General features: G+C 42.9%; 1 protein-coding gene across 3 annotated transcripts in view; it reads left to right on the forward strand.

Moving 5' to 3' along the window:
• Positions 1-22,831, forward strand: part of LOC108893861 (cell adhesion molecule DSCAML1) — a 51,107-nt gene that overhangs the window by 4,599 nt on the left and 23,677 nt on the right. For all 3 annotated transcript variants that reach the window (XM_018692276.2, XM_018692277.2, XM_051078633.1), the window contains exons 2-3: positions 4,476-4,796; positions 7,273-7,419. In XM_018692276.2, coding sequence (XP_018547792.1) covers positions 4,476-4,796; positions 7,273-7,419 — 468 coding nt within the window. The remainder of the gene's footprint in view (positions 1-4,475; positions 4,797-7,272; positions 7,420-22,831) is intronic.

Raw genomic sequence — 22,831 nt, forward strand, 5'->3', positions numbered from 1 at the left:
GGTTTGTTTACCTCCTCATCACAATACAGTTTTGAGCATCTAGAGAGTGTGTGTGTGTGTGTGTGTACACTCCTGTGCACGCTCGCATCCTGGAGAGGCGTAGATCAGCTGCATTATGCATGATGAAACCTTGCATAGGTTATGACTTCTGCCGTGCTGACATACATATTCATGCGTGGCTCTCTGGCAGGATGTATAAAATAGAGGCTGCAACTCTTGACAGCCCTAAGCTTTAAGCTCCAGCAACGGCGTCAGTGCTCCAACACCTTCCAGCGAGGGCTGTTTTTCTCTCTGGTGCTGAGTCTGAACGAGGTTGATGAAGCCTCCTGGGTGTAGGTGAGCTGCAGCAGTGGCGGCAGCAGCAGCAGTAACACGGGAACCCCACAGCTTTGGTCAGTACTGCTATGAGGGTACCGACCGTCCACATGCTGCTGGGGTTGGATCTCTGTGACCACGCGTCACTGAGAGAGGTGGTGTCACTGAAATGAACTGGGGCACCAACCATGTGTGTGGGATATAGTTGTCTCAACCTGTTAAAGCCCATCTGCAGGTTTCATATATTAGATAAATCAGCATACATCAATGTGGAAATGAAACAATCCATTCATCTTCCAACCATTTTGACCATCACTTAATCATTTCAGTCATTTTCCAACCATATTCTGTGTAATGTCTTTGGGTTTGGATTGTGCACTGCCTTAGATTAATGTGATCTGATGGATTTTAACATAACAGCAACAAGGAGAGGGTATTTTTACTGTTTAAATTCCACATTATTTTTTCTTAATTTGGTGTAACTGCAATAACTTTACTTCAATATATCTGTATATGTTTATATATGTTTTACCAGTTCAGACAGTCTGGGAGCTTGCTGGTTTGACAGGATGCACTGTCATAACTAAAATAAAAACACATCTTCTTGTTGAGGATGCACCGTTCCATGGTACACTAGAGGCATGCTGTACATTAGGGTTAGTGCATTAACTTTCCTTCATCTTTGACTAACATTTCTGTTTGGATTCAGTCTTGACAAACCATGAGAAAGATATGTTCACCGTGTCACCTCACTGTTTGTGGCATTTTGTGTTCTCACCACAGAAGCTGTCTGCACAGGTTGACACAGGTGGTATATAATGTTTCATCTGCTGTTTTTAAACGGATTGGAAACTCTGCCAGTCCGGCAAAAAAAAAAAAAAAGAAAGAAAACAGAACCGTGCCAGCTGAGTTTTGGAGCGCACCCAGTGTGGCGCACCAGTGACGCTGTGTCTGACCACACCTAACCACTCCGCAGTTTTTCACCCTGTCACTGACTGGCATGTCAGTCACTTATACACAGTTTCTCCTACAATGTATATACACTTAGAGGAACACTGTCTGTATAGGCAGCTTGCCTGTACTGTTTTTTTTTTTTTTTTTATCTCCATGTAGTTTAAGTTATATTTGGCCACTTCACCTGCTTTTTTTTTTTTTTTTTTTTTGGTTTGTTTTTGCAACTTGCAAACATCTGAGACAGTGTGACAGCATTTGGGGCTCAGTGACATAAAGTTTCTAAATTTAGATTGTTCAGTGGGTCACTGTTGTTAGGTTAAATTGCTGCATTGTTTTTTATTCAGTCACAGCTTTCAAGTGCCAGCGCCACCATGGCAACCCACTCTGTCTCCTCCTAGTGTGACTGAGCGCTGAGAGCTGCTTTTGGAGTGTGCGTGTGTGTTTATGTGTATGCGTGTGTGTGTGTGTTGGTTGAGTGCGTGTGTAGTTCGCCTGGTTTTGACAGGCTCTGAGTGGTGGGAGTTTGTACTGATCCCTTTTCTATTCCACTTCCCACTCCATCAGTCCCAGTGCTCCAGAGCCCCCACCCAGTGCCTGGGCCCCCAGGCCATATAATCTACTGTATGAGAGGTTCTCCTGCTGCCCAGCCCCCTTTGCGCTCTCAGGGTGACCCCCTCACTCCTCCACTTTAGTCCTGTCCCCCCATTGGGAGATTATAGATATTGCAATCTTTAATATGGGCTTTATGCTCAGGGGCCATTATCAGTAATCTGCAGAGGGGAGGGAGTCTGACCTGGTTTTTGCAGCCCACCACCGGACTGCCAGACACATTTTTATATACCATCTGTAACATGCCGCCCAGCTTTATCAATCTCTGGTCTAGGGACAGCAGCACCTCTTTGGAAGGAGGCTGGAATTGTTTACAAAACGCAGGGGATGGAAGAGACAGTTGCGTCTTTCTTCGATCTGGTGCACTGAGCTTGTTGCCAGCACAGTGACACTGTTGATGTGTAATGATTGATTCTGCCTGGGCTGTATTTGTTAATGCTTTTATGTCGCCATCACCAGCTTAAGGCCACGCTTCATTAGAGAAATGGCCAAAACAAAGTCTAAATGTTTTTGGGCGGGCTGACAAAAGAAATCCACTGGATGATCAGACACTATGTTTGTTTTCAAACTTTAAACAAAATTTTGTGTTTGGGTTTAGTGCTTTCAGATGGGCTCAGCACAATATCACACTGTCACTTAATACCCACTGTTTGAACACATGCTTTTGATTGTCACGACTATTTTGTTTATTGTGCTATGTGCATAATAATGTGAGCAACAGGAAGATTTCTCCATTATCCTGTTTCTGTGTTTCAAATCAACTTTACAGCATGATTTTGTGATTATGTGATTGTGATCCTGGTACAGCTCAACTGCCATTATAAAGAGGTAGTTAATGATGATGAGTAAAGTTATAATCAAGATAAGTGTTGAAACTTCTGTCTGCACACACTGAGGCTGTCTGTTCCTCAGCATCAGAAAACATTATGACTTTTTTGAGCACTGAGTGCAGACAGGGAGCAGCTATGATTGGTGTGCAGAATGTTACCTGCAGTGATGCTATTTAAAGTGAGCTAAACAATTAGCTGGTGTTGTGACAAAGTGTTGCTTGTTTGTCACTTCCTACATTCCTACAAGAACAGACTCAGAAAAGTCTGACAGACAACAGATGATGTGGACCACAGAGGAATCAAAACCCTGTGTGTTGTTTTTAGCAGAAATGATTTATCGAATAGTTGATTGACAGAAAAATAGCCGTCTGTTTGGTAATCAGTTAATTAATTACTTAATTTTTCAATGGCAAATATTGAATTGAGAATTGAGATGAAATTGAAACCTTTCAGTTTTGGAGAATCAGTTAGACAAAACAAGCAATCTGATGATTGGGTTCACTTTGGGTTTTAGGAAACTGTGAAAGGTATTTTCTGACATTTTGTAGACCAAAAAACAATATCCAGATTAATCAATTAATTAACACAGAAAACAATAATTAGCTGCAGCACTAGTGTATATATCATAAATACATACTGTATTAACTTATTATGTGTTATACAATTTGTAGGCGTTCTGTCCTAAAACAAAAAACAAAAGTAAAAACAAAAAATGACATGTTTTACACATCTGAGTCCCTGACCTTTGACTATTTTGTTAAAAGATATTGTTACATTATCAAATGTCAGTGAAAACAAATAAGTAATTCAACAGTAAATCATCAAATTGAATGTAATTTGATAAATCAAAAATGTCATATCATTATATCCAACTCTAACATTGCCTTTATTTTAATCAACTTTATGCTTTAAATACTGACAAAATCCTAATTTCATCAGTGTCTGTCAGCATCTTGACGTTTTAAAGACAGGGTGAACATGTGGTGGGATGGTGTGTATTAGATGACATAATTTAGAATCGGTGGTGGTTAACATTCACATCTGTCCGTCAGCGGTGTCCCCCCACTTATTTCTCCTCTAATCTTTCCTATAATGACCCCAAATTTGAGACCCCCCCGTCCTCTTCTCACTCTCCTTTCTCAACTGGAGCTGTATGTGTTTAATCTGAATGCCAGTGAAGAATATTCCTGTATGTGTGTGTGTGTGTGTGTGTTTGTGTTTGTGACCATGCGTGTGTGTGTGTTAAATATGTAAGGAGATTAAATAGACTTAAATCTCTGCGTCTGGCATAGAAATTCCAATCACATAACCTATCAGCGTGTTCCCTCTCTTCTCTCTCGCTCTGTCTTTGTTTGTGTATGTGTGCACACACTGTACGAAGGTAACAGGCTCCTCCCCCCACCACCACCACCAACCCCCCCCCCCCCCCCCCCCCCCCCCCCCTCCGATCCACCTAAACCACCACAGGCTTTAGCCCAAATCCCTGGCTTTCTGCATCACATGACTGATGTTTGCAGCTGGACATTTGACATACATTTGTTATGATTATTTTGCAACACATTTGAAGGACATTTCCATTCTGTCTGTCTTTGTCCATTTATACGATGCTGATTATTTCAAATGAATGGCGATGGAATCCTGTTAGGTTATTTTTGTATTTCTGCATGTTTACACAGTGTATACAAGGCATAACAGGTGCTCATTGTTGGCCTCTCACCCCCGCCTCGGCCTGCTAAGTGATATTGTATTGTCTGTTTGCCCCCGCAGTACACAGTGAGGATGTGGGCTCTACCAGGCTGTACTTTGTGAATGCCTCCCTGCAGAGGGTAACCTACTCCAGCTCGGTGGGGGTGTCCCTGCCCTGTCCAGCAGGGGGCACCCCCAGTGCCATACTGCGCTGGTACCTGGCCACCGGCGACGACATCTACGACGTGCCCCACATCCGCCACGTGCACGCCAATGGCACCCTACAACTGTACCCCTTCTCGCCCTCCGCCTACAACAGCTACATCCACGACAACGACTACTTCTGCACTGCCGAAAACCAGGCCGGCAAGATCCGCAGCCCCAACATCCGCATCAAAGCTGGTGAGTTGGACAGACAGTCGGGGAGGGAATGGACCTTAGAACACAGAAAGACTGAGGGATTTGAAGGATGGAGCCCAACATGATGAGGAATGGAGCAAAAAGAGGCAGTGGTGAAAGCATAAAGTAGAGCAGATGTGATTGGCAGCTGCAAAAAGCCCAACCCACCCACACACACACACACACACACACACACACACAGAAGCACCTGCCCTAAAATAGCCCGTCTCGACCTGAACACAGATTGACCTAGAACACAGTCTACAGAGAGAACATCTGCATCACATACTACACCAGGCCTCGGCCTTCACTCACACCTATTTGACTGAGCTGGTGATGAACCACTGCACTTTACACTCACATAACCCCCCTTCAGCTTCATCTACAGCACGACGCCATCTGGTAGGATGAAATCCAAAATACAGACCCTACAGTACTTAGAGTTAAGTAGCAATTCCAATGTGATTTTTTTTAGATGATATAACAAGATCAGATAAGGAGGAGAAAGTGTGACAATAGGTTATATCACTTTACTGGCTCATCCTCATTGACAGTCCTTCACTTTAGAAAAGGTCAGTACAACCTGGTACAAAGCCACCGGGAGCTTCACAGCCACTTTGATATTTTTTTAAGCAATGCCTTTTAAAGTTTTGCAAGGTGTGAAAAGTAAATCACCACCTCACATTGAGGAGATGTTGTCTTAAGCAACAGTGACCAAAACATCCCAGGTCTCTTTTTGAAACTATAAGTGATTTATTTGGTATCTCCAGAAGAAACTGATTATTTTCAGTTGTATTAGAATAAAGAATCAACCAATAAACACTAGCAGAGATTGTAGGTAGTCTATTTTTGGAAATTTTGACCAGAAGCCGCCTCTGTTGCCATCATATTCTCTTTTCTGTCCTCCTTCTCCTCCCTGCTCCCTCGTTCTTCAAACTGTCCTCTTGTGCCAGACTAAATATAGCCACAGCACACTTCTTTAATTATCTCTCATTAACAAACCTAATTGGTGCTTTCCATTGATTAGACCGCGTGTGGCTGCTTTAATAAGCGAAACCTCATCTAAAGTAGTAATAGTACTTCTGTGGGTTTGGGTTTCCTTCAGCTCTTCAACAAGCAGAGATACATGGAGAAGAAAGTGAAATTTAGCCAGGGAACAGTTGCATCAAACTGCAGCTGGAACAAAGCTACAGCTGGGCAATATATAGTTACACTGCATCTATTCCCCCTCTTCCTATCCCATCGTTCATTCAGGCCAGTTGGTCCCTCCCCCTTCCCTCCTGCCATCAACATCTGTTTTCATATTCTGCCTCCCAACACAGACTTGAACTAATACTCATATTCATTCTAATAATACAAGCGCCAAGTTGAGGATTTGAGCCAGGACCCTGAGCTGCATGCCAGCCGGTTGCTGCCTTCATTCCCACATGACCCAAAAGCCCGGCCTCAGGAGACGAGGGATTAGCATGGACCAAACATCCTGCAGCCAGCGGCCTCTGTTGAGCCCTGACAGGTTATGGTCAAACAGGATGTGGACATTTTTATTTAGGGACAGGGGCAGTAATTGACGAGGGGTCGCATTTGAATCAGCTTCACTGCTTCACGGCCAAAAGCGACATCTAAACAAATTTGCGTCAGTGGTGGTTCATTCCATATTATTTCAAACCAGCTCAATAGATCTGTTTCATTCTACTCATCTATTCAAAGAAGATGTAAATTTCCCTGCACTTGCATGTGTGTCCCTCTTGCAGCAGGAATGTATGCATACTGTCATCGTGTCTGTTACCAGGGAAGGGATTCCGAACCAGTTTCTTAGCAACCTTCGGATACGTCCTAGCTTTCATGTGATTTTGCTAATGAGTCCCCGCTCATTCAACAGAGTGTAAAATATTGCATGAACCTGCATAAACGGAAGCAGTGATATAACCCTTCAGTTTACTCTGAATGTGCTGCTGTGACTCTGTTGTCTCCTCATGAAGTTCTGCTCAAAAAACAGTAGACAAGTGTTTTCATAATGATGCCATGCCAAAGCTAGAAAATAATTTCCATGATTATCCTGCTTAATGGCGGCTTGTACCATTTATGGTGAAAGCAGTGGCAGGATTAGAAGAGTTCAGACAATACACAAGAGTAGGCCAGTAATTTCCAATGAATACATGTGGAGAGCTGTGGTAATTGATGAAAGGGTGTTTTGCTCTGGAGTGTTAATGTGTTGTTTTTGATGATTTAAACAGGAGTAGATTATTGTTTTTGTGTACATGCTCACATTGTGATGAGATCACCATGATGTTTATCCATTGTCAACACATCCTCTGCATAGACGATGAAAGATATTTTGTGTAGTTACTTAATATCTTCCAAGTTTGACATTTGTCATTATAAAAAAAATTCTAGATTTTATTGTTTCTGGCTCCTCAACCAGGAAAATAATCTTATCATACATGTCAGCTGTCTTAATTTTGGTTGTGTGTCTGTGTAGTTTTCAGGGAGCCCTACACCGTGCGGGTGGCAGACCAGCGCTCGATGCGGGGCAACGTAGCTGTGTTCAAGTGCCTCATCCCCGCTGCCGTGCAGGAGTACGTCAGCGTCGTGTCCTGGGAGAGAGACACTGTTTCCATTGTCCCAGGTAAGATGTCACATGAATGAATTTGGAGCATCTTTGGGCGGGCAGTTTGATTGATTTCATACGGTCAAATTTAGGTGTCTTTATCCTCTGCGTGTATGTGTGTGTGTGTGTGTGTGTGTGAAGATGGTTGATGCACCGCTGTGCTCTATGTTTGACCGAACTCTTAACTCGTGTCGTCTGTCTGCTCACTGTTCTGGATCACTGATCTGGTCCCCCTCCTCCTCCCTCTCCTCCTCCCTCTCCTCCTCCTCCTCCTCCTCCTTTTCCTCCTTCCTCCTTGCACACATCTCCTCCCTCACTCTCCTTCCTCGTCTTCCTTCTTTTTCTCTCTGCCATCACTGCTTTTACATCTCCATGTCATCACATACAGTTCTCCCCCTGTCAAACCCTGCCTTTAATTGTGATTGACACCGCGTTTCGCAGACTCTCCCCCAAGTCGCATGACTGTTTCACAGTTTCTCTTCATCAGATCTATTTCTGTCCTCTCCCTGCTTGTCTTAGCACCATGTCCTTGAAGAACAGGGCCACAATTAGAGACACAGGATGTCAATAGGACCGTGCCCCCACATTCATCTTCATTAACCTCATTTGTACGTGTGTGAGTGTGTGTATGTGCGAGAGAGTGAGAAAGCGACATAGAGTGTTCAGTCTTTATGTCTGTTGTCTAGTTCTTTGTAGATACATTATGTGTATTTTATTATATGATAATGTATGGTTGATTATGTATAGTATGTTTGAGATGTATACATGGTTCTGCATTTAAAGTGCTGACAATAACAATGTAGGGAAAGGGGGGTGAAGGATAGAGGAGAAAAATGAACCAAAGCAAGAGAAGCAAGGAGGGTAGTAGGGCAAGAACGGCCTCAGGTCCTGGCAGATGGCGTTTTATATTATATGTATGCAAAACACAGAGACACTGTGTCACACATACACATGCACCAAGGTTGCAGTAGTTTGTTATTTTCAGACATTTCAGGTTTTTTGTTTTTTTTTTAGTTCATTATCAGTGTTCATGTAGTTCTGTTACTGTACTTTGTATCAAGTCTTTGTTTACAGAAAGCCTGCTACATTTAGGAGCTACATAGTTTGTGGGACATACCAAAACAACATGACTTCCCATTATTTGCAAACATAAACATAGCTGATATAGTTTGGATGTTCCAGTCTGCTCAGTGTGTGTATTTATGGTTTCTATGTATGGACTGTTGCTGTGTATACAGTCGTGAGGCTGCTTGTGTGTAATTAGGGGTATATAGGTCAGTTGATGAGCAGTGAGTGTGAGGATCAGATGCTGAACACGATGAGCTGCTCACTGAACTCAGCTTTCCCCTACAACAGCGGCAGATAAACACACAGCGAAAGATCACAGTGTGTTTGCGTTCAACCTTGGCCCTGACCTCCTCGCTAATCAACTTGGTGACCTCATCGCCCTTACAGCCAATCGACGCACGGTCACCTATCTACGAAGTGCCCCCTCTCTCTCTGAAACACGACACCCCTGCAGAACACCTCATGATCTGAACATTGTGATTGCACTCTCACATGGATGCACAAAAGATATGCAACCACGCACATGGACACATACAGTGAATATCCATACATGTGGTTATATAAACAGTGGGGAACTTTATTGATGCCGATCTCCAACTCTTCACTGAGCTATCTCTCTAACATCACTGGTAAAGCTCTCGCTTTACCCCCCCCCCTTTTGACCAGCAGAGGACTGCCTGAATAGGTCTAAAGAAGATGTGAAAATTAAAATTGATTTTGTGACTGAACGCTCTCTGCATGCAGGCAGGTGGGAGGCTGCCTGTCTTGCTTGTCACTAATTCTTGTGCTCGCCTTAAGAAACACAGCAGGAAAAGTCTCTGGTGAAATTGATCAGAAGCACCTACTGCGTCGTTTTCCTCACCTGCTTGTCCCCATTCAGGGTCATAAGAAGCAGAAGACGGGAAAACACCCAGTTGATCAAACAACAGACAGACGTTCACCCATTTTGTTCAGGTTCCCATTAGCTGTCTCCGTGGTAACACATAGTCTGCCTGGGATGTTATCTGGTATTGTATCGATAAAGTGGAACATTGTCTGCTGAAATCCACTGCAAACAGCGAGTCAAAGCGTTCAACCATTGCTGAACTCTTTGAATTTCAAAAACAATGTTTTGTCTCAGGCTGGACTGTGATTGGCTAGATTCAGTGCTGTAACACAAAGGAGATATTTTATTTTATTTTCCTGCAGTGCATTTCAGCCATGAATATTTGAGTGATGGAGATGCCTTTGTCCAAATCTGAGCTCCTCTCTCCATCAGTTTCAATTCATAAAAATACTTTTTGTTTATGTCTTGATTGCCTCATTTTAATTGACTTCTATCATAGGAAATGATGCATTCAAATCCTCCACCTTCAAAGCGACTTTTGCGCCACCGCTGACCTGTGGCTGAATCCCATTACACTTCTCTCCTCTCTGATTTCCCACCATCTTACTACAAAGTAAGAATACAACAGTGATTAGTGATTCCTTCATAGCTTGCTTCATTGTCACTTCATAGCTGTTCTTTGCACGGAGGAATCATTATGTGCAGCCTCTGATCTGTAGCACAATCACATACTGCTCTGAAGGTTGAGTTGATGACATAACACAACACCCAGCCATGCCCTCTGAACCCCAACAGGTTCCATTTTGTCAAACACACATGTTCCCCATCTGGAGCTGTGTGTGTGTGTGTGTGTTTATGCGTATGTGCATGTGTGTATGTGTGCGTGTGTGTCCCTTGCCTGCCCCATTTTCCCGTCCAGCCAGGACAGTGAGGGGGTTTAAGAGGGGAGGGGTGCAGGCGGACTGACCTATTTCCCTCTCACTTTCCCGTCCCATACCATCCCTGTGGTTAAGCTTTTTGTGTGCATGTGTGTGTGTGTGTGTGTGTGTGCACGTGAGAGCGCATGCATGTGTGTGTGTGTCTGACCCTCACGAGACAATGGGGGCCAACTAGTCTGAGCAGTGATCTGAAGGAGGAGAGCTGGAGCAGACACAGAGAGATGGAGGGTTTGTGGACGAGCATGAAAACAACAGTGGGACACAGAGAGGGTTCAGCTCGCAGATCGAGGCCGTCAGTCTAACCAGCAGAAAGCTAATGAGTGGCTCCGATGAATAGAAACTGGACCAGCAGATGGCTGCGGCCACATGGTGGTCCACAGAAGATGCCCAACCATGCTCCATCTAATCCACCTGCCACACAGTTTGGTCTTGTTTGTGTGTTTGCACAGTAATTTGATACACAGGGCCATAAAACTCAGTGCTAAATAGCTATAATAGAAACTGTACAAGAAACAGAAGTGTTCTGCATCCGTGTAAGCTGTCGATTTAGTGTAAAACAGACACTTCTTGTACAGTATATTTCCAGTGAACTGTGAAAGGAAGGGTGTATTCAATCATATCAGTCTAGCTTAGTCTCTGGTGTTGAAAATAAGGCAGATTTAACCTGCATTTAACCTATCAGCATGTAAATGCTGAGTTATCAGGCCTTAATGTGAATGTGGGATCCTAATGGGTGTCACCGGGTGGCGAGGTCACTTACAGGCTACGTTACAGATCAATCCTTTGGCCCTGGGGTCCCTGCTGGGAGTCAGGTGGTTCAGCAGAGACACAACAATACACGACCATATACGCACACACTTAGGGGTTAATTGGGAACGCCTGGAAAATTACACTTCTCTCTCCCTCCAGTTTATTATTTTCATTATCTACTAATGTTTTGATCATTTTCTCACTTGATTGTTATGTTGTTTGTTTTTCTAACTGACTGATAGCCAAAGATGTTCAGTCAACAACAATATACAACAGAGAAAAGTATCAGATGATCACATTTCAGAGCTGGATCCAGCAAATTATGAATCACCTAATCCATTAATCAACTGATAGTTGCATTTATAATCAAAACTAGCGCATCATTCAAAATGAAAGTCAGTTTTACTTTTATTTATGGAAAAAAGTGACATATTGATACTAGTAAAAGAAAACAAAACACAGAAACTAGATTTAAAAGCAAAGCTCTGGAGCAGCATGGCTGAAGAGACACTGTTTTGCAGATTTTCAGTTGTCAGTAATTATAAAGTTGGTGTCATAAGGCTGCGCACAGGTGCAGTGTAGAGAGAGGTGACAAAGGCAGAGGGACCTCATGGAGAGCAGAGTTGTGTAAGGACACAATGTCTGTTTGTAAATCTGTGCTTGTGCACTCAGAGCAGGAATACATTAATAGACGCACTTGTCTGGGACACCGCAGACTCTTGTAAACACTGGTCTAACACAGACACACACGCTCACTTCCACAAAGTACAAATGTACCAGTCTGGCCCTTACACACACACACACACACACACACACACACACCACTCACAAGTAACACAATAAAACCATTTTCAGATTTTGCATGAACCTGCCTGAATATGGAGCACTCATTAAACATTAACTCAGGATACATTAAGGCTGCGCTCTGCTCTGCTGTGCGATGGCTGTCCTCTTGTTGTGCTCAGGCTGCCTGGGTGCAGCAGGACGTGGTGTGACAGAGGAGGACGGGGAGCACGTGGCGTCCCCGGGGCTCGTGGAACATAACCCCATCGACTGTCGCCCTCTCTCAAACACCCCCCACCCTCCCAAACCCTCGAGTCTCATACCATCCCTCCCTCGCCTCTCCTTCCTCTACTCCTGCCTCCGTCCCATGTGGCACACAGCAGGCCATCAGGGTTAGTGAGGGACTTAATCAAGCAGCTGAGGGTGCTGTTATTATGTGCATACATATGCAAACATATGGCAGTAACACCAGAACTTAACAATGAGCAGCTTCTTGCAAAATAATCTACCTAAGAAATGACAAAACAACAGTGTAACATTAAAATGAATTCATTTTGAGCCTCTCAAATCCAGCTTCCAGTGCAACTAGATAAGTCACAAACAGCTGTTCTGCAGGTTGTTCACCTATGTTTGTTCCTCATGCACTTTCTCTGGATATTTTTGCCCTTCTCACATTTGCCCCAGTGTGCTGAGAGCAACTGAGAGCAGGGCAGGAACAGATGGGGTGCTGGCAGCCATCTTTTACTCAGTTAGGTTGAGTAGGCACGTGGGTGGGTGTGTTAATTAGTACAAACAAGTGTGTGTGTGCGTGCGTGCGAGTGGGTGCGCGTTGCCTGTATGTGCAAGGGGCACAATAGGCATAATTATCTCTGCTTGAGAGGCCCAGTTGGGAGGGGGCGGTGGTGGGCTGGGGAGGGGGCAAGGGGGTGGAGAGGCGGAGTTCAACAATGGCCCAACCACAGGCTTTGTGTGTACAGAGCAGAGAGCTGACAAGTGTCGCCTATTATTGACTATTTACACACTACTACACACGCCTGCTCACGTGCACTTAACACAGAAATGTACACACGCTGCTGCCGCCGCCGCCGCCTCCTCCACTCCTCCACTCCTCCACTCCTCCCTTGCCTTTTTTTCCTCTTAGCGTCTCCATCAAACACACACAGGCTCACACTCTCACACACATGCAGCACAAGCGTGTTTACAGTGCATCAGTGTATCAGTGTCAATCAGCAAAAGAGGGAGAGATGGGAAAGCCCCTGCGAGCATGTCACTCTGACGGAAATCTGGCCACTATCTCACCCTTCAAGCCGCGGCTGTGTGAGAATACAACAACTGAGAAAGAGACAGAGGAGGGAGAAGTCTGGTTTTGATTTACAAGTTTCTAATCATGTGGCTTAAAGACAGCAATAATGCTACTGCAAAGGCTGATGGGAAAACCTAAAATAGGACCAAGTATTTGTTTGTTCTTTTCCTTGGAAAGCAGTTCTAACTTTGGTTAGAAAAGTTTGATTTAAATGTTACTGGTATGGAATAAATCCTTATGAATTTCTGAGTTTTCATTTTATGTCATGACAGTAATTTAAAAACATTATTGTAATGGAGATAAGTCTCCTCATAGCCTAGCTTTATTGAAGTACCATGATGAATGTCTTAAAGGCCTATATTTGCTACACTCATAAATTTCAATGAACATGCATTACATACAACAAAAAAAGGTATTTAACCAAAAGTTCAGTGGACTAATCAGCCAAAAACAGTCCAGTAACACTAACTGATCACACTGTTATTAATTATTTTATTCTCATTTCTAGTATCTTATCAGATAAGCCTAACTACATAATGTTTCCTCACTGGCTCTGTAAAGGATAGGTGTTAATCTGCAGTTGTAACCACATCCCAGGTCATTAAGGAAAGCGAGAGCAGGGAGGCTTGTGTCAAGGCTTAGAGAGAAAGAGTCGGAGGGTTTATAAGGCCTGGATTGGACTAAGAAATAGGATTTGAATAAAGAGGTTTTACCCCCTTTCTCCTGCTTTCTTCCACTCTTTTGTTTAGGCTATAGGAAAGAGGGATTAGTGTGAGGAGATTACAGCAGGCTCTACTAAGAAATTGTATTTAAGGAAATGCTTATTTACTCAACAGTGCGCAGCAGCGGCAAGAAGTTCTGATTTCCCTCCTCCATCTTCATTTCTGTCTCTCTCTCATTGTGAAAGGCAGAGATTTCCTCTAATCCTTTCATAACTTGTTGGTTTCAAGTGTGGCTCCAACATATTGTTCTCCAAATTTTCATCAGATTTCATTTGATTATTACAAATAGTCAGCATTTAAAACTAAAAGTATAATTCTGACTAAATGTGTAATGTGTGTGATGAACATTTGATTTTTAGGTAAGAATAGTGCAAGGGGAATAATTAGGGGTAACTGGAAGTGCCACAATCAGATATTGTTATTCAAGTGCACAATCAATCTACTCCACATTGTGATTTATTACTATTTATTATTTGTTATATGGTGATAGTTCTCTCACTGTACAGATACCGACTGAGTGATTTCTTTTCTACACTCGCTGCGAGGAGACGTGATCAAGGATCAAATGGGATCCCTGGTGGTCACCCAAGTGCCATGTTCCTACATGACCTCTCAATCAGACCTATTGATCCGCCTCAGTGTTAGCTGTCCAAACACACATAAAGGTCAGATCAACATCGCAGGCCGTGATTGACTGCAGTGGGCGGGAAGGTGAATGGATCTGAGACGCTGCTTTGGGGTTAATGTGATAGAAAAGTCTGAAGAAAAGAGTGGGATGTTTCTCAGCTGTTGTTTGTGGATGTACATAGTAAATGCCATGCATATGCAAGTCAATAATTCAACATGGTTACAGCATATGAGTTGTTTGCTCCTTCTGTTTCTCTCTACAGTAAAACTCTGTTAAGACTCCAGTCAACAATTCAGCAAACTGTCTATACTGTACTGTACCATGGGGATGATATATAACACTCTATGTTTTCTTTGTGGCTCAATAACATCAAAAGTTCAGTTCGATTGTAAAACAGAGTCTTTTTCTCTCCAAATTTTACTTAAATACTGAACAAATGCAGAGATGGGATAGAGTGACTTTGCCCTCAGTTAGTGTCTATACAGTGAGCACCCTTTACCAGATTTACCAGGTTTTGGAGATTGAGGTGCAGAAGTCAATCCAACAATTGTTTTCATTATTAATCAATGGGCCAATTATATTTTCAATTACTCTATAGTCTGTGCAACATCAGAAAAGTGGGAAAAAAATTTCACAATCACAATTTTCCCTAGCCCAAAATCTTCAAAATGGTTGTTTTGTCCACACAATAGTCTGAAACCTAAAGATATTCTATACTTTTACAGTGGACAGCAAATATTCACATCTGAGGAGACACAACAAGTGAATTTTCAGATTTCAAACTAACTTAAATATCTAATTGATTATGAAAATATCAGTATTTGGTGTTGAAACTAATTGTTTCAGCTCTAATCCCGTCACCCCCTGGACTGGTCACCAGCCAGTTCACATTTACAAGCAGTTTAGAGTTTCCACTTCACTTTCACCTGCATGTCTTTGGACTGTGTGGGAGGACAGGACTGTGTGCTGACACAGGAGAACGTCCAAACTCAACACAGAAAGTCCTTGTGTTCTGCAGAAATATTATCCAATCTGTTTTACAAGGTGACTGAAAACATCTCTATGGTCACATGGGTCATGTCAGCAGCTTCAGCAGTGTCAGAGGCTGACCAGGCCTTCTTCTTCGTATTCTGGTTCAAACATTACCGGTAATGTACGATAACTGTGTGCTGTGCAATTTTGAGGTATTCACTTGACTTTACCCCACTACTTTCATTTGACAACTGACTTTTTCTCGTAATAGAGCAGTTTTACATTGTGAAATTATTTCTTTTAGTCAAATAAATCATGCAAGCACTTGTTCCACCATTGAACTTTACCCACTGAATGTTATTGTGCAGAGGAAGTAACCAGTTGGTTTCAGATCAGTGTTTATTTGGACCACTGAGATATAACACAGAGGATTTTACACATCAATTTTTACTCTTGATATCACGATTGATGACAATGACGATGTTGATTTCTGTCATTTATTTTGGTAAATGTGAGATTAAGATATTTGAGTCTTTGATTTCGAGTGTATTTATAGTCATTTGGCATGTGGGGATTTCACCAGTCTTTTCTGGTAAACACTGTAAATGTACGTGTGTGTGTGTGTGTGTGTGTGTGTGTAGCTGCAGTTAAGCCCTCTCTCTCTCTCTCTCTCTCTCTCCATGCTGGGCAGTGACACTCCTCTGCCACCAGCACTCTAATAGGGGGGGACCAGGCAGCTCACTCAGTGCCACTAATGCAGCTCACTGCCCCAGGCCATGGGCTAAGCTGGAGTACACCGCATCACACATGCACACGCACGTACACACACACATATGATGGCAGACACACGCTGTATATCCAACTCTGTCTCTTATCTGCAGCTAAATCAAAACAAGGTGGAGGGGGCAAGAGCTTTTTGCCGCCGGATGTTTACTTTCACCGAATGACATTTTTTTTAAAGAGCTGAGTTACACTTCAGTGTTTAAGCCATAGTGCACACATGTAGTTAACAGTTAAACAGGAGTTAATGGGATATCCAGTAGAGGGTAGGTTTTTGGACCATGGTGGCACGCTTCTGTATGGTGCAGTGCATCGGGATGTGTGTGTGTGTGTGTGTGTGTGTGTATGCACGTTTATATGTGTGTGTGTGTGTGTGTGTGTGTATGTGGTTTCTCTCTCCCGGGACTCTCATTATCACTGCTGTCCCAGATGTCACCAAGCACATGAAACACACGTCATGAATAATGGAGTCCTATTTCTACATCTCTCCCCATTTCTCTCCTATCCTCCCACCCTCTTTCCCCTCCATCCCTCGTTTCCTCTGATGCTCCTACTGATGCTTAATCTCCACAGAGCTGTCTCTATCTGAGATGGTCCATTTAGCTTTATGCGGCATCGTCGGCCTGTCTGGGTAGGATGGCTTTATGGGGAGGAACATGCCGTCTCCGCAGCGTTGCGTTGAGTTATATCAACGCAAACGACATCTTTTTGCATACGATCAGTTTTATGTCTGTCCATTCAGCCTCTCGATAGGCCGCCCCTCCTGTCCACATCATCCCCTCCCCCAGTGTTTACTGTTTAAAGTCACACAGGGCAAATTGGGACAGAGCAGTCAGTGGAGCAGAAGAGACGTGGTCCCATCGCAGTGGAAACTGGACTCTGGCTCTCTCTGCGTATCTACTCTGTCTCATCCCTCATTCCCCTGTCCACAACCTCCACCTTTGTCTGCTCCTCACCTTTCTCCCCCCTCCCACAAACTTTCAAACATCCTCTCTGCTCACGGTGAGTCGGTGTACAACGCAAGGGTCAGGGAAGGGGAGAGCATGATTGAAAGACGAGGTAAGCAGTCAGAATTGGTTAGGAAAGAGGACAGCAGTTAGGATTAGACAGTGAAGCGTGGCTTTTTAATGAAAACATGACAGAGCTGCAGCTTCTTCAATGTCCCCGCACCTCGCCCACCCTTCATCCAGCCCCCCCCCCCCCCCGGTCCCCTTTTCCGGAAAGTGAAACAAGCCACAGAGAAGAAGTGAGGGGGAAAGAGAGAGAGAGAATCGAATGCTCAGATTCAGATATTGCTCATGCAGTGTTAGCCTTAACCGGCAGCGTGACTCGTGCTCTGTCTGAACAGTTTGGTCGCGTTGACAAAGTCTCTTTTATGGAGGAGATGCAGTGGGGTGGGCGCCCATTGCACAATTAGTTGTTGCACATCAGTTGTGCCAATAAAACCTGCTTTGAATGTGAATTGAAGGGAGTTAAGAGGGCGCCATTCATAGATGTTAAGTAAGTGTGCAGCAGAATAAAAGCCAGGAAAGTGTATATATTTAATTGGCTGACACCTGCTTCTACTTGTGCTTTTAATGTACACAGCAGAGAGAGGGGAGAGAGCAACGGGAGGGTTGAGTGGGCTCTCGCTTTGAATACAGATGCAACACCCCTCTTTTAGCATAAAGGTTTGAAAGGAGGGGAGAACACAGACGTGGACTGTTATCTCCTCCACAGTTTACCCTCCATCCTTCTCTTTGCTTTTCCCATTTTACTGTCTTTTCTTCTTCTCCTCTCTCCATCCTCATTCCTCTCCCAAATCAAGTCATTCAGTCCAACATTGCTGATTTTATGCTTTAACACATTCCTCTGCCGCAAAAACTGGACTACTGCCATTCACTGACTCCATGGTGCTAATTTTAACGCATAGTTTATTATTTTTTGTTCCAGCAGGAAAATTTTTCTTGTCCTATTTTAAGCTTGGTAGGTGTTTCTATGTGTGTGTGTGTGTGTGCCTGGCATGTCTGCATTTGTGAGCACCAAGCATATTCCAGCACCGTAGAGAATATCTCCGGAATACACTGTGTTTTTTTTTTCTTCCTCTTCTTCTTTCTTCTTCTTTCTGTGACAGTCACAAGTCTTTGATCCGCTCCTCCTCCTCCTCCTCTCGCTCCTCTCACCTTCTTTCAAATTCTTCTCTGCAACTTGCCATTGAGAGAAGGGGTTTAAGGCAGAGATACAGAATGCAATTCTTCTAACGTCAAACTCAGATCATCAGCCATTTTTTCAACAACTCAAAATCTGTTGTTTGGAGGATTATAAGTAATTTGTTTGCAAATACCAATGACTGACTTAAGTTTGTAGTTCATGTGTTGCATGTGCTCATTCGTGTGTCTATCAATGTGTTGGGGATATTTGGAGTTCAAACCAGACCTTTTGGCAGTACACAGGTAGACTCAGGTCTAGTAGAGCAAAATGCTTCTCCATCATCAAGTTTATATCAGTGCACTGCTGCACTCAAGAAAATATTGATAATCAATATAATTTTAATCATTAAAGTTACCTTCAAATATATATATTTTTTACTCCTACCAGTGAAAATAAATATTTTAAGCTTACAGGCCAAGAATTCTTTATGACTGGATGTTTTGAAGATTGTAGAACAACTCAATTTTATGAACAAAGTTTAGTGGAGGTAGAAAATTACACATAATCTTTTATCTTATATTTGCTCCTCATATCAGTGTGTGGATGCATAATAAAACATGTGATACATATTGTTTCATTTTAAAACCAAACGTAATGTGTAGCTATTTCAGCGCACATCTACTGAGATGGACAGTGAAAACCCCTTGCTGTCGTTCTTCTCAAGTGTAACTATAAAGATTTCAACAAGTTTTCACACTTATCTCATAACTTCAAACCGCATCTCTTTAATAGATAAACCCTTTTGTCAATTTGTGGAGGAGTGAAAACCTCTGACCCTCCGTTGCTTTGGCACATTCCCCCCTCACACTATCTTACAGTCATCATAATGAGCAGCGAAAACACACTAACCTTCATTTAACTGGGAAAGCCCTTCAAGGCAAGGAACCACTGCCTTTGACCATCAACAGTGTTGAGTAAGATGCAGACTCCAGGGATCGGATTGTAGTGATCTGCCAGAAGGAAAACAGGGATGTTGAGTTCGATAGCTCATTAGCCTTTTCCAAACTGATTAGATATGGGGTCCATACTGGGAACTCCCATAGGAACAGCTACATTTTTTTTTTTTTTAACTCAGAGCTATGAGTGCTGCACGTTCATACAGTTAGCTTTTGTTTTGTTTTGTACACAGGGGAAGCTGTATTTCGGACAGGTTAGTGTCACAAGATAATTCCTGCTAAGAGAGGGAAAAGGTTCTCACCCAAAATAGACTAGTCTAGATAGTGTGGAAATTTGCTCCTCTAAAGCATGTAGGTCAGAGTCGCTTCCAAGAGCTAAATTAGTTTCCTGTTGAGGGTAAAGAAGTCCAAGTTAGTTTCTGAACTGTTAATGAACAGGACCCAAGACTTTTCAACTGCTTTCTGAGAGGTGAGACTCACACCCTCATGTTGACATCTAACACAAGTCTCAGCCTTGAAGGTTTAGAAGCTTATTATCATTATTCTGAGGTCCAGAGTTAGACTAAACTAAGCTCAGGAAAAGGGAAAACTAAAAGACACTGTGTTAAGTTGTGTGTTTTTGTACAATATTTGTGATCAGATACAATAGCTACTTGCATCTGAAAAGCTATATTTAGCAACTTCATACTGATGCTGTTTTTTTCCTCCATTAATTTCTACTGGTTTCTACCACCAATTTGCCACCATGGTTTTTGCAGTCACACAACACAGAGGGTTTCACTGTTTCGTCCTTGACTATTGTAAACACATTGCGCTTTAATAATTGCTGAAAGTACACCGAATTCGTAACAGGATGGCAGTGAGAAGACCCTAGCAACAGAGAGAGGAGGAAGAAAGCGTGAGAGTGGGAGGGAGGGGGGAAAGATGCAGAACATCAATAAATAATGGCCCCACTGAGGAGGTGGAAATATGGGCCTCGTTATCTTTGCGCCGACGCCTTCATTTGCATGTGAGAAAATGAGGCTGCTACCAACTCACACACACACACAGGCTACAGTATATATCCTATTTATAGACTCTGTCAAGCTCTTATTTTTTCTATTCTCTCTCGCACATTTATACTTCCATTATTTTCCCTTTTCTTCCCTCCTCTTTGGAATTTGTCATAGCAGTAGGTCTGGCCTGTTGTGTGACTGCAAGGCCGTGGGCATTTTGTCGGATTAAAAAATAAAATGAATGCAAACCTTTATTGGACAAGAGAGGTTTGCTAAGGACATACAGTGCCATTAGTTTGTGTAACGCCTCCTTTCCACATCACAGAGCATGGCGTACACACAGTCACAGTATAACACCACTGAGCTGTCACTTAGGCAGGTGGATTTCAGGTGCCTTGCTCATGGGTTACATTCCTTTACTTTCCCCTTTCAGCTGGTCTGTGGATTTGAATCAGCTGAATATGAATATGTGTGTGCTATTGTGCATGCACTCATGCAAATGTAAAAGCAATATAGTTTCATAGTTTCTTAAAATGGCCTTTTGAGTCCAAAAAAAGGCTTTGTTATTAAAAGCAAAAATTACATGGGAGGGTGTAGGGGAAATAATTGTGTTTTTGTTGATATGTAAAATGATTGATGATGACTATGATGAATATAACTGTATATTTTAACATATTAATACAGATTGAGAATAACTTTTAATAGTCACAGTTTTCCATAGCATTTAACATTTTTCCTGTTATAATCATGCCCTGTTTTCCTGATCCAGCATTCGCAAATAGACATTAAAATGGTTCCCGTCTGGTCCACATCTAGGAATCATGGACAATTTCTTCCATGAATGTGTCTCATTGAGACTCTGACCAAACTCATACAAGATCCAACAATGTCACCATCCTCTAGGCAATGCAGCTTCTTTCAAAGAGCTTCTTTCTGGATGAAAGAACCACTTACAGTTGATAAAAAAATACTTTAACCGTAAACGGTTCCTTCAGAGCTTTTTTGAGGAGCCATGAGTGCTTCTATTTTTTATGTAATGGTCCCATTGGTTTCATCAGAGTTGTTCAAAAACAATATGCTCAAGTGATAGCTTTAGTAGCTATTAAAAGATCGCTATTAAAATACAGGTCAACACACTGGCAAAAGTGGCTCCGGGTTTCAGTCATGGGTGCAGTGCCAACAAGGGCATTTCTATGTGCAGTTTGAGTTCATATATCTTTTCTCCAAACAGATTAACAAAAAAGACATATTCCTAGATGTTTAGTAAGTATGAATGAGTTAAAGCAGAGGACAAATTATAGATTTCTGTAAAAATGTCTTAACCCTCGAGAGAGACTGTAATATTATAGTATCATATGAAGGTGGCACAATTGAAAAAAAAATTATGCAACACCAACTGCTACATTCTCTTCTTATTCAGAGCGCCGGCATGCATGCATGTCTGCATGTTTTGCTGCAGCTGTGTGTCTTGTGTGTGTGCCTGTGTCAATGTGTGTGTGATGCACATTGGCTCTGTTTCTCGTTATCTAGTCAAGTCAGCATGAATAAAAGCTGAGGGAGCACAGTGATTTAGTAATTAATATTTTACTCTGTCTGCCACTCTGCTTAGAGACTGAGAGTGAGAGGCTGAGAGAGAAAAAGAGAGGAAAAGGGTGAGACAGACGATGAGAGGGTTCACACAAAGAGATGAAGAGAGTCGACCAAAGATAGACTCTGATTCCATGAGCGAACCACCGAGTTAAGCTGGACAGATAGTGGGGGGGATAATGTGATGTGTATTGTGTAATCAGCATTGTTTCAGAGGGCTGAAGACAGGATGAATTCAGCCTCCTGCTGAAGACAGAAAGTCTGGTTTTGACAGATCCAGCTGACTCTCTCTCCCTTTCTCTCTGTCTCTCTCTCTCTCTCTCCCTGCCTATGTCAGAGTGTTGTGACAGGCGAGTCGTCGGTGTTGTGGGAGTAGCGATCTTAAAGTGCTCATTATCCTGTAAGGCTTCATTCTGGGGGGCAAACAAAGGCTGCTGTGAAATTGCAGCCTGTGCCTCCTCTTGGGTCATACAGTATATTCCATGCAAACACATGCACAGCCCATAACTGCTACCTTCAGTATACCTACTCAACCCACTCCGCAAGACCCCGACAAACACGGAGCTTGTAGATAAAATATTGATGATGATAAACACACAGGTGCATGTGAACGCAACAAATCCAGCTGTTGGCTTGTCGCTTGGATGAGACAGGTGATAATCAGTGTCGAAAACCCTAAGCTAAGTTTTTATTCCATTGCAGCAACCATTTTGAAGCCATTACACAGAGTTGCTGCTATAGACTGGGCAAATGAATGGCTTTGTGTACAAGGTCCACTGAACTCAAATAGACACAACAAATGCAAACAGAAGGTGAAAGACAGAGAGAGCATGTGTGCATGTGTACCTCTATACAAGACAAGACATGCAATATTAACAGTTATGCAGAGAATACCTGGCTGAACAGACTGGTGCTCACTGCAAACAAACGTCTCTCTTCCCTCTGCCTCTGTTTCTCTGGGCACAGCATGAAAACTTTAGGTTGTTTACATA

Source organism: Lates calcarifer, linkage group LG20 (assembly GCF_001640805.2).
Source record: "Lates calcarifer isolate ASB-BC8 linkage group LG20, TLL_Latcal_v3, whole genome shotgun sequence".
In the NCBI taxonomy this organism is placed as follows: Eukaryota; Metazoa; Chordata; class Actinopteri; family Centropomidae; genus Lates; species Lates calcarifer.